This window comes from Thermothelomyces thermophilus, chromosome 1 (genome assembly GCF_000226095.1).
Source record: "Thermothelomyces thermophilus ATCC 42464 chromosome 1, complete sequence".
Lineage (NCBI taxonomy): Eukaryota > Fungi > Ascomycota > Sordariomycetes > Sordariales > Chaetomiaceae > Thermothelomyces > Thermothelomyces thermophilus.
This window is the reverse complement of record NC_016472.1, coordinates 6609662-6620859: the sequence shown is the minus strand read 5'-3', so window position 1 is coordinate 6620859 and position 11198 is coordinate 6609662. Positions and strand designations below refer to the sequence as shown.

General features: G+C 56.3%; 2 protein-coding genes across 2 annotated transcripts; both read right to left on the bottom strand.

Moving 5' to 3' along the window:
- Positions 1-534: 534 nt before the first annotated feature.
- MYCTH_2297601 (uncharacterized protein) lies at positions 535-2464 on the bottom strand. The gene is made up of 4 exons (XM_003659923.1): positions 2337-2464; positions 1988-2242; positions 1619-1912; positions 535-1496 (listed from the first exon to the last, which is right to left on the bottom strand). The coding sequence occupies exons 1-4, from the start codon at positions 2345-2347 to the stop codon at positions 575-577; spliced, it is 1482 nt and encodes a 493-aa protein (XP_003659971.1). The 5' UTR covers positions 2348-2464; the 3' UTR covers positions 535-574.
- A 983-nt stretch (positions 2465-3447) lies between these two features.
- MYCTH_2142157 (uncharacterized protein) lies at positions 3448-7189 on the bottom strand (the record flags this gene model as incomplete). The annotated part of the gene is made up of 3 exons (XM_003659922.1): positions 3448-6651; positions 6823-6833; positions 7167-7189. The coding sequence occupies 3 exons, from the start codon at positions 7187-7189 to the stop codon at positions 4367-4369; spliced, it is 2319 nt and encodes a 772-aa protein (XP_003659970.1). The 3' UTR covers positions 3448-4366.
- Between the last annotated feature and the right edge of the window lie 4009 nt (positions 7190-11198).

Sequence of the window (11198 nt, the reverse complement as noted above, 5' to 3'; positions counted from 1 at the left end):
CTTATAACTGCCGAACGTAGTAGGAGCTCCGGGAGCGTTGAAAGCAGTCTATAGTAGGTGGCTGTACGAAGGAGACAGTGCCTTGTTGAACTATCTACAAAGGAGACAAAACGACTGATATTTATAGACAAAGAAACTGGCCAATGCGTTGGCAACGACGCCTTATACGCTGTGGCGAACGCGTGGCTAATACGTTTGGAAGCTCCATAGCTTCCGACACTTCTCGATACAAACGATGCATTCCCCGAGTCTATCCTCACAAAAAGCGTTTGCTAGGTAGCCGTACAAAGCAGTACATGGGATAACTGTGTAGACTCAAGCAAGCTCAGAACCAACCCTCTTCCCTTTTTGTTCCTTTTTGTTTGTTGGGGGGGGGGGACACCTGGCCCGCCATATCCAATGCTGCACCCCGGAGACTACCATCGTCATCCTGATGGAGGGTAATGGAGGGTACGGAGAGAACTTCCGAGCGCCATATCTATCCTATGCGCTAAACCGCACTGAAAGAGTTATCTAACCCCTCAAAACCCCCCCCCCCCTTTTCCAAGAAAAAGAGGAACCACAAAGCTCCCCATCACCGTAGCTCCCCGTCCTCCGTCACACAACGGTGCCATCCTTCCCTCCTGAGCGCCCACCTCACCGCCGCCGTCACGTCGTCCGCCACCGTCCTCGGCTCGAACCGCCCCTCCAGCTTACCCCCCCTCGCCTCGCTCCACACGCCCGTCCGGACCAGCACCGGCACCCACTCGGTCCCCTCCGGGCTGGCGTACCCGTTGGCGCCCGCGACGTCGCTCTCCGGGTTGTCCCCGATCATGTACACCCGCCGCAGCGCCGCCTCCCCGCCCTTGTCGCCGCCGCCGCCGCTGCCACCATCGGGAGCGAGATCAGCGGGAGGATCCTGTCGGTGCTGGTGGTGGTGCTGGTAGTGGAGGACATGATGGCCCATGGCGCGCAGGACCTCGCGCCTGTGGGCGGCCAGGACGCGCTCGGCGAAGCGGTACGTCTCGGCGAAGGGCTTGCCGATGCTGGTGCGCCGCAGCTCGGCGGCGCCGCCCGTGATGCGCCGCCAGAGCCCCGCCAGCGCAGCCTGGAACGCGCCCTGGCCCAGCCGCGGCAGGTGGTAGCCCGCGCTCCACAGCAGGTCGGCGTTGCTGAAGTAGAGCCGCGGCTGCCCGTCCTGCTGCCAGCCGCCGCCGTTGTCGCCGTTGCCCTTGCCGTTGAGCGGGGAGTAGGTCCCCAGGTAGCCGGCGTGGGAGAGCAGGAGGTCGGTGATGATCTGGGTGTCGAGCGCCCAGTCGCGGGGGTCGTTGAGGACAAAGATGGCGTCGATCTTGAGATGTGAGGGGAGGGATGCCCGGTCGAGGGTCGGCTTGTTGTAGAGCGGCTTGGGGAGGGGCTGGCTCGGGTGGGGGTACGAGGAAGCGGACTGGAAGGGGAAGATGGTCGGGTCTGCGGCGAAAATGTCGGCTGGAGTCACGACATTTTGGAAACCGTATCTGCAGGTGCATTGGTGGAGAACTCAGAATCAGTATGACGCGTTCACCGTGGACGTATATATATATATATATATATGTATTATATCAGGTGGCGCTCAGCGGAGGGGGGCAGGGCTGCATACTCCTTGAAGATGGAACGGCACTTCTCGTAGTCGGACCCCGTCACCAGGACCGTCTTGTCCCGCAGGCTGTCCGGCCCTTCGAGAAGCTCCTGGAAGGGCGTGTGAGACTGGACAAAGTTGTCTGTGGACAGCTGGACGCCCAGTTTCTCGCTGAGATCCCGGACACGGTCCCTTTCGTGCTTGCCGCCGCCGTTGGTGAGCAATATGAAGGGGATGTTGTAGTCGTTCAGGAACCGGAGCACCTCAGCAGCCCCGGGAATCGGCTTGGCGACGTGAAGCAGGACGCCGTCGATGCTGTTCCGCAGGTCAGTCGGTCGAGATGACCTGATACCGGAAATTGACGAGGTTGGAAAGCAAAAAAAAGCTCACTCAAAAGCAAACGCAAAGGGAGGCGGCTCCAGACCCGAACCTCCAACCTTGACGTCGGTCTTGAACCCTCTCGCCCGCCCGACAACAACCCGGGTCCTTGTGGGCGGCAGCTGAGCAGCAGTCAGAGGCCGTCTCGTGCCCGCAGCAGAGCTCAGGCACGATGCGCACCTCAACCCCCGTATTACTCGGGGAGAGATGGGACGTGCAGCACAACGTGTTGGTAGTGCGGTTGTCGTCAACCCCCGGAGGGAGTTCCTGGCATGAGTTAGCGAAAGAGGCTCCGACTTTCGCGATCGCGTTGCATGGCTGATTGTATTTTTTTTTTTAAAAAAAAAAAAAAAACACTGACCGCGCCGGCATCGGTGGATTTGGCTCGACAAGACAGCTCCGAAAGTGACAACCATGGAGGTATTCTCTAGAATGTTCGCCAGGTTAGACATACCTGTAAATGGGAGCCGCAACGCCCGCCATGTCGAACGAGATTGATGGCGGTTTGCTTCTACGCGCTCTGTTGGGGAATGGAACTTCCCCGTTCAATTCCCCCAAGCCGTATATTTCACGAGGGGCGTTCGAAAGTCGTGTTAAAGAGATCGGGTTAGCCCAATTGCCTGTATGAATTACCCTGATGTAAGGAAAGTAATAATTCAATCAGAATCAATGGGTTCTCTAACGAATGAGAAGAGTTGGAGCCCAGGTTGTTGATTGCCATTTGTTTGCCCGACTCGAGGTTGCCAGGCGAAGCCTGCGGTGGAGCCCAAGTATACACTACATACGGATTACACAGTACGGAGTACAGGGACCTCTAGGGTCCCGCCCCACCTGGCTTTACTGTACTTGGGTAGCGGACGTTTCCGAACCAACTGCCGCTGTAGTGTAAGGAGAGAACGTTATTGTCAATCAATTAAAATCACCACTGGGGCATGTAAGCGGCTGTAAGCAGTAAGGTATCTTCCCATCAGCACCGAGAGCACCAGACAAAAAAAGCCCAGAGCGAGCGGGTGGTGGTGATGGTTTGAGATAACTTCGGCAAGCTGCAACAATTTTACCGAAGTGGAATATCACGGAACCCGGCTTCTAGGGGTTCTAACCTTGAAGCGCGCATAACATGCCAAAATCGTCCCATTCATTCCATCTCCCATCAAGTTCACTACAAGTACAAAAAGACGGCCCGGATCCCTCCCTCTCCGGCTTCTAGGTTGTACTCCGGGAAAGGGATAAAGTGTTTTTCCCTCCCCCGACATCCCATGACTCGACGTTGCTGCTCATCACGAACCACACATCCACGACGGCCCCGTCCTCCACATTACGATTATGTCCTCCACTTCCGACTCTTCACCACCGCTCCGCAACGCCTCACCATGGAGACAGAGTAACAAACCGGCCATCCAGGAGAGAGGTGGTCGATCGAATAGGAACCGGGATCCGCCTAATCGTGGCGTTCCGAACAAGTCAAAAAAGGTAGGACATGCCATGCCGTGCTGATGTCGTCTATTCCGTTCCGATTCGTGAAACAAGGCGTTCTGTTCTTTACCATCATGGCCACCCAAACACCCCCATAACTTCCGATGTCGAACTTTTGCCTTTTCCCTCCTGATCTTCTGTCGGGTCTCACATGAAGCTTCGCCCAAGAAAAGAGCGAGCTTGATGCCAGCAGCAGACCTCAGATGCAACGGACCAGAAGAGAAAAGGCGATTAAAAGAGATGTAAGAAAGAAGAAGATATGATGCATGCAATCTCCAAGCCAATCTCTTGCTTCTCCTAAGCGAACGCCGCGCAGAAACCAGCTTAAGAACTTGAAACGCGGACTCGAGAGAAAATCACAATATGCAGTGTAGATGCCGAAGTCGTATTCGCAAAGATGTCGTCCTCCATTGTCGGTCCTCCGTATCATTCACCGGTATTCAGGAAACGTCGTACACCGAACAATGACGATGAAGAGACCGAGCTGCCTCAGATCGGCTGGGCGGAAGGTTACCAGGGCGGAAGTGTTTTCGGACGAAGCTGACGGAGGATCCATGGTCAACAGGGCGAGAAAGGGTCTTGCTTTGCCAAGGTGGCCGCAGCCACTCTATAAGAAGAGCAGACGCCAAATGCCGAAAAAGAAACAAATGCTCATGCTGAACACACAACAAGCCGCCTGCTGATGATGAGATGCTATGCGATGCAGTATGCATCCGGGGAAAGCCGAGATCCGCCGATAGAGAGATACATGGCCGAGTCGACGAGCCGCAAGCCGCAATCCAATGATCCCCTGTTGTATGTCATCGCGCCGGTTTGGTAGGTGCAATGTTTGATCGTCTTTCGCCATGCTCGATCTTGCAGGACACGCACGCATGCACGCACGCACGCACGCACGCAAGCATACAAGAAGAGCAAGGCTCAGGCGCGACTTGCATGGCTCATTGATGTGCGGCTGCGCTCATCCTCCTCTATCACGTCGCTCAGCCGGGTGGGGTGGTGGTGACGGGGCATGGTCTCCCAGCCAGGCGCGGCAAAGCCCTGGCCCGTGTAGTCGCCTACGCCGGCGTGCTGACTAGCCCAGTGAGAACTAGATGGGGGGTAGCTTGTGGGCGCCTGCGAGGCCGGGCTCTCGTAGTCCTCAGCGGCGGCATCCGGCCGTCTGCCCCTGCTCGGCGAAGTGGAGGGGCTGTGGAAGGGGATCTTGTTGCCGTGCTCATCTCTCAGATAATTTCCCCTCGCATCGACCATATATTCGCCCTCACTGTATCCCGCCTCCGAGCCCGCACCGTAGTCGCCGGCTTCCTGACCGCTGGCTTCGCCCTGCTGGTAGTATCTAGCGCTCGGATCGCCCGCCGGGGCCGGCGACTGCGGTGCGCCGTGCGAGGGCGAAGCTGCGGGAGGATATTGACTCGTTTGCCCGGCCATGTAATCCGACGTGTCGGCAGCCTGGCTGCCCGACCGGTTGTGCCGGCTTGCAGTGCGACTCGGGATATGTTGGGTCATGGGTACGACTTGCACTCCGCCGACAATGGTCGGGTGACCTTGCTGAAGCGAGACTGTCCGATCGCGCTCTTCTTGTTCGCGGCGGCCAAGCTCCTCCCAGGCGCGACGAGCCTCCTCCTTGGAGATGAGCAATTCTCGCCGCATTTCGGCCACCATCTTCTGGAGCTTCACATTCTCGGCTTCGTGCTGCGCAGCCTTGCGGACGGCGTCGGCCCTGGCCTGTCGCTCTTGTTCCATTTGAGCCTCCAGCATCGCGTTGACCTCCTGGTGCCGCTCCAGCTCGGCACGGGTCTCGAAGAACCACCTTTGGAATTTGCGCTCGGAACTGGCGCGGAGCCTCTGCAGCTCGACAACGGCATGAAAGAGGTTAGCGCCGGCGGCCGAGAGATCGGCAACCTGCCGCGAAAGCTGTGTGCTTATCGGGTTGCGCCCGGCCTCGTCTGTGTTCTCCTGGAGTCGCCGCAGCCAGAAGCTCGTCATGCCTTCCCAATGGGCCGAGAGAGCCTCCCACCGCTCGAAGGCGTGGGGGAAGGTGTTCTTGATACGGGTAGTGCCTCCTCCGGCGGCACCTGCGCCTTGGGTGGACGACTCGCCCGCCGCCGGCGCAGGTGCTGGGGCGTTGACACCGGGCTGGGGCGCAGAGCTGCTAAAGTTCTGCGGTGTCTGAGCTGTCTCCGGGACTCTCGTTGGGCGTAAAGGCGGTACAGTTGCCGAGGGGTGCTGCGCGGAAGCCGAAGGCATACCGGCAGGGACTCGCGAAGATGCCTGGGCCTCCTGCGCACGCTGTTGCCGGCGTTGAGCCGCCGGGTCTGCGGCTATGTCGCCGCCCGAAACAGCGCCAGCAACGTGTGATCTCTGTTCTGCCGCCCGGCGTTGTGTCTCTTCGAGCAACCGAGCCTCCTCCTCGGCGCGGGCGCGCTCCATCTGCTCTCGCTCCGCTCGTTGTCGGGCCTCACGTTCTGCCCGCTCGCGCATGATCATGCGGGGACCGCGGATAACTTGTTGTGGCGATCCCGTCTGGGCTGGAGGCGCAGTCGGACGGGAAGACGAGGTAGCGTGGCCATTGGTTGTGGCAGGGCCGCTGGTGCCGCCCAGAAGATCTGCCATCGAAGCGTTCTCCTCCACGGGGTCCGGAGTGAAAGGATGGGGTTTTCGAAGGGCTTCTTCGAGGGCCCAGAGGATAGCGCTCCTGGTGTGCTTGGAGAGTCGGACGGCCGGATGGGGCTTGGGTCTTGTCTGGAGGGGGGTTTGTGGGACCGGGTTGAACGAGGACGGTTGAACAGTCGACGCTTCTTCGGGATCGTCGCTCAACTCCTGGGAGAGTTGCCGCCGGAAGGATTGGAAGACTTGCTCGGCCGGTGCAGTTCGTGCAGCTCCACCGAGGGTCGAGAAGAGGGGCCGCGGAGTGATGCCAAGGGTAGCGGCTTCGAGGTGGACTCGACGCGGCGCGGGATCGGGCGGGCGGGGGCTCGGACTGGAACTGGCTGAGAAGCGAGAAGTTCGGCGGAGGGTGCGGTGGGAAGATGGAGTGGGCGATCTGTCTTCTTGTCGGGAGGTCAACGAGCCTTGTCGGCGAGGAAGCGTCCGTTGCTGGCGCTGTTGGACGGGGGTAATGGGGCTTCCGTGAAACTCGCTGGAGGTACGAGGGGACGACACTTCTTGACTGCCAGCAGCAAGGTCTCCCAAGGCACCAGCGAACGCTGGTGTGGTCGACAAGGCGAACAGTCACCACGCGCAGTGGTGACGTGGATTTGCTGCTGCTAAAGTCCGGTTGCTGTTGTGTGGAAACAACTCAGGGTCAGATACTAGCGGTGGGCACAGTTGTGTGCGGGGATGCTCCTCGCAGCGGGGGGCAGTCGAACACAACTTACCCTGGAAAATGCTGGGGTGGGTGTTTACACGAAAGGAGGGATGCCCCCGTGATTTCCTCTTCGGAGAAGCAAGGATTGGGTGGTGACGGGACTGAATGGAAGAATGGGGCGAAGAGGCCTGCTCTCGGGCACTGCACAGGGGCCTTCGACAAGCTTGCAAGAGCAAGCTTGTGAGGTTGCAGTGAGGTAGCAGTGATTGGGCGCTGTGCGGAAAAGCGGGAGGCGGGACTCGAAAAAGTGCGTGGCTGGCAAAAGGGACCAAGAGTGACTTGGCCAAATCATTAAGCGCTTGCAGGTACGGAGTAGGTCGGTGGTCGTGCAGCGGCAAAAATGCGATTTAATACAAAAGGAGTGACTGCTTGGGCATCTCAAAGCATCTAGCGCCTGGCTGTGTCGGATCCTGCGACAAGAGAGAGTGAAGCTGTCGGGAGGTTTGTCAGGACCTCTTGTCGTTTTTTTGGTCTCGCGATGCTTAGCTGGCTTGCCCGCCAGACCAGCTCTCGTGGCCGAGCTTGGAATTGTCACTTACCGCTATCCCGGCAGCACGACAAGACACCGCCGCGATGCTTAAAACGAATGACTGTGGAAATAGAGTGCCTGGCTGCTGGCGCAGGGCATACTCGAGTTCCAATGGCGCGAAACGAGGGTTCAATCCGGCCGAAGCTCAACAGGTTGCTAGAGCCGTTGAAATTGGGCGACTGGCGAATTTGAAAGATCGGTCAAGAGAGCTGAGCTCTTCTGGCACTTGCCGACAACAAAGCAACTGGCAGGGGATGAAGCGCTAACTGGTGCACGGGCCTAGATTGGCTCAGCTGAGCTAAGTATCTTCTGATAGGGACACGAAGGTCGTGGATGAGTTCGTTAAGCTTCCTCCGTCTCCGATCTCTACTTTTGCTGTCAAGCGGTCTGAACACCGAGGGAAAACGGTGGTTCTCCTAACAGTCTATTTGGCGTTGGAGGAGGGGGAAAGGGAGGGGGGGGGGGGCGGCGGCTACGGAGTGCGGTCACAGATGACCTGCCTTCAGGACGAATTACACGACCCGGCCGCTATAAAAAAAAGGACTATAGGGTATAATAGCGTATACTAGACCCTCTATGCATTATCAGCTCGCTGGAGCTCGGATGATCTGGTTCCTGTGCTTTCCTTGCGCATTCCATCTTGAGGGTATCCAAGTCCACGAGTCCACGCAGAATCAGCGTCGCTCCCACGCAGGCCCTTTCACGTCAGGAATCTGCAGGCACCTGGGTAGCTTCACAGCGGCTTGTCAAAGATACTTCTTGCCAATCTCCCTCGCCAATCTCGTAGCTGAGCGCTCAATCGCTCTTACCGACCCCGAAAATCTCGTCTATTGAAAAAAATAGAGGGGTTGGGTGACTAGTGTAAGACTAAGATCAAGAGGAGGGGAAAGCTCTGAGTTGGCAGTACATACAGGAGTGACGAAACAATGGGTCCCTTTGCACCAATCGCAGCTTGGATTGAGATCCCAGCCTTCCCGATAGGGCGGTTCCGGCAGGGGCCTTCACACCCTCTTTTGCTCCTGCCCTGTTCGTTCTGCACATACCTCGCGGCTTCAATGCCTCAAGGGTTCAACCCTACCAGAGATCCAATTTGTTCTTGGCTCTGGCCTGGCATTGCACTCACCTTGCCGGCCCAATGATGATCACTCGGCGAAATAGTAAGCTTGGTGGGAGTTGAAGGGTTCTCTTACCACAAACACCAGCAGCGTGAGCAAAGGGGCTGCAGCCCCGCGATCACAATGCGATGCTCGGATGCGTTCTACTATTGAAAGGAGAAAAGAAATAAAAAAAAAGTTAAGAAAATAAAAGAAAAAGGCTTACAACGAGACAGTAGGAAGCTGTTGCATACTAACAACGACACAAAGGGGAGATATCCCAATGTATGTAACCTAGAGACGCTTGATATAACCCCTCTTCTTGCTCGACAGCGGACGTTGCACCTGGATTAAAGCAACACCATGTCCAAGGAAGGTATAATTCCTGGTCCGGGCCTCTTGTTTCTTTTTGAAACTCGCTGCCCGACTTCAAAGAGTCAGCAAACAGCCACAAGAAGCAAATTGTTTCATACACGAAGAGGCTCCTTTCCAACATTATCCCACGGTTCCGGTATCGAGCAGCGGCAAGGTAAATCAAGGCAGAGCTATCTGCAGCATACGGCCACGAACTTTCCAGTCGTGTTGGCGTTCACACGGTCCAATGGAGATATAAACTTAGAAGACTCGGTGGTCTCTCACTCTTCAATGACCTTACCTTCAGCTGAGTTGAGTGTCCTCGATCGCTGTGACGTAGGCTTTTCCTGAGAGCAATTATTCGACCCAAGCCCTGCGATGGCGGCCTCCGTCGTATTGATCTCTCACGGACACAGCAAACTAAACATACCTTATGGTTCTAGAGCAGATCTGCTAATAACCGTGCCTGCGTGAGCAGAGGCCATAACTCGCAAGTTGAGAGTGGGTTACTGAATACCCAGGTTCCTAAGGTGAACCCTTGATGATTTACTTTGTAGGCTGTCTAAGAGTCAGAGCTTTCCGGCCAAGTGCTTGAGTGGCCATCCATGGCTGGAAAACATTGAAACTTAATGTATGACGACCGGATTTTCCAAGGTGACAAGTGTTAGTGAAAATCTCGGTAGCACCTCATCTCAGTCATACAAGCCGAAGCCAGTAGCACTCAGACATCGAGACCTCACCTTATACTCCTCTTGAACCTTGGCGCCTGAAGTCACGTAAAGCTTGCCTTCTTCGTGGACTTTCCTGTCATGGTGGAGATCTCAGGCTCTATGTCCCTCCAGGTTCAGTCGTATGAGAGGAATGAGAGGAGATATGTTCCCCTAGTGTGTCGGGCCATCACTGTTTTTAAACCCTGCTGACTTGCTTGTCACCATCATCTTCCTAGGTTGCTCTGTCTGTCTGCCAACTACGAAGACATGAGTTACTCGCTTGGTGACGCCTTAAAGGCAGCAGAGGCCAGGCTGGTCACGGCCACAGCCTCGACACCAACGCTGTATCCGCTCAACCAGCCTCTGGGCTCCGTCATGTTCGAGGCGATGGGTACGGAGAACCGATTGGTCCCACGCCTAGCCAGACGTTTGAGGGAGACTTGGTGCGTACTATCCCGGCTCCACGCCAGTTTAGCACAATATCAAACCATCAAAAAGTGCTCGGAGTTCCGGCGACAAACCGTGTGTGGCCTGGCCCCCAGTCCACTCCGTTTCCATCAACTTTTCGCGGAGGCGGAGGGGCGGGTGGCTGTGACGACTCTAGGTCGTGCTTGCGGACATCCGTCTCCAGATCATAGTAGGTACTGGGCGACTACGGAATCGAGGAACCGTTCCGCCTTAGAAAACAAGGGTATGTTTGGTGTGTGAATATCGAAGTTGCGTAGCTCCTAAATCCTCGAGGTCAAAGGCGACATCCTCATAGAGGCGTACGTGTCTGAACTCAACCACCCAAGCAGCCATAGGGTAGGTGACTACACTATGGAGAGCGTGGCAGTCAGGGCGTAGTTTCCGGTCTCGGGGCCTGTGGAGCAGGTTTCACTCGCTGAATACTGCACAGGGAATTGTTACATTCCCGCAGGTACCAGATCAGACCGGTGGGACATCCGGATCGGTGAGATAGATGTGTCGACGGTAGCATAGTACCCTCTTATACAGTGCAAAGGCGATCTTTGGTGGGGTTGCAGCACTAGCTTTTTGCGGAGCCCATGTTGGGTTTGAGAGCAGCAAGGACCTATATGTGACGATCTCATACTCCATCTTGTTAGCACGGGCCGCACATCATACAAAACCGTTTGGCCAGTTATAAGGCTGGCGTTGCGTATCAACAGGTATGTGGTTGGTAATCGGGGCCGTGCCGTGACTCATAGCCGTGGCCTTTCGGTATTCTGTTTCCTTGGAGCATTGTCGGCGTTGTACGTTGCTGTTGGCTTCTCCGTAGCTCCAGTGAGTGTGTGTACGGAGTACTTGTAGCCCTTCGCCCACCCTGAGTGCGGTGTCAACCCTCGGACTGTTGCTAGTGAGGAATTGAAGAAGTCAGGGGAAGAAACAAGAAATGGTAGGAAGAAGCAGGAAATACCAGGGTAATTTACTTGAGCTGCAGTAGTAAGTGGGGATGCGGTGGGAGAACAAAAGTCAAATTGTGGATTTCCAGTTTGGGAACGAGAAACTGCAATCTCTCCCAAACAGGACTTCAGTTGGCAGTTGAGGCCCAGATCTACAAGCACCCGGAGACACAGCACCTAGTATTCGCACATACACTACACCTGGTGCCTGCAGGTACCAGATTGGAGGGCGAGGTATTTTAGGGACTTATATGCCTGCTATGGAAGCAATGGCATGTAGTTCTGGCAGTTGTAGG

Bases quoted from the DNA above. Each gene is read 5' to 3' on its own strand.
- MYCTH_2297601 (XM_003659923.1), bottom strand. The intron at 1,913-1,987 runs GTGAGCTTTTTT...CCTGCGGAACAG, and splicing joins CCCTTTGCGTTTGCTTTTGA to CATCGACGGCGTCCTGCTTC. The intron at 1,497-1,618 runs GTATGCAGCCCT...ATGCACCTGCAG, and splicing joins TGCCGTTCCATCTTCAAGGA to ATACGGTTTCCAAAATGTCG.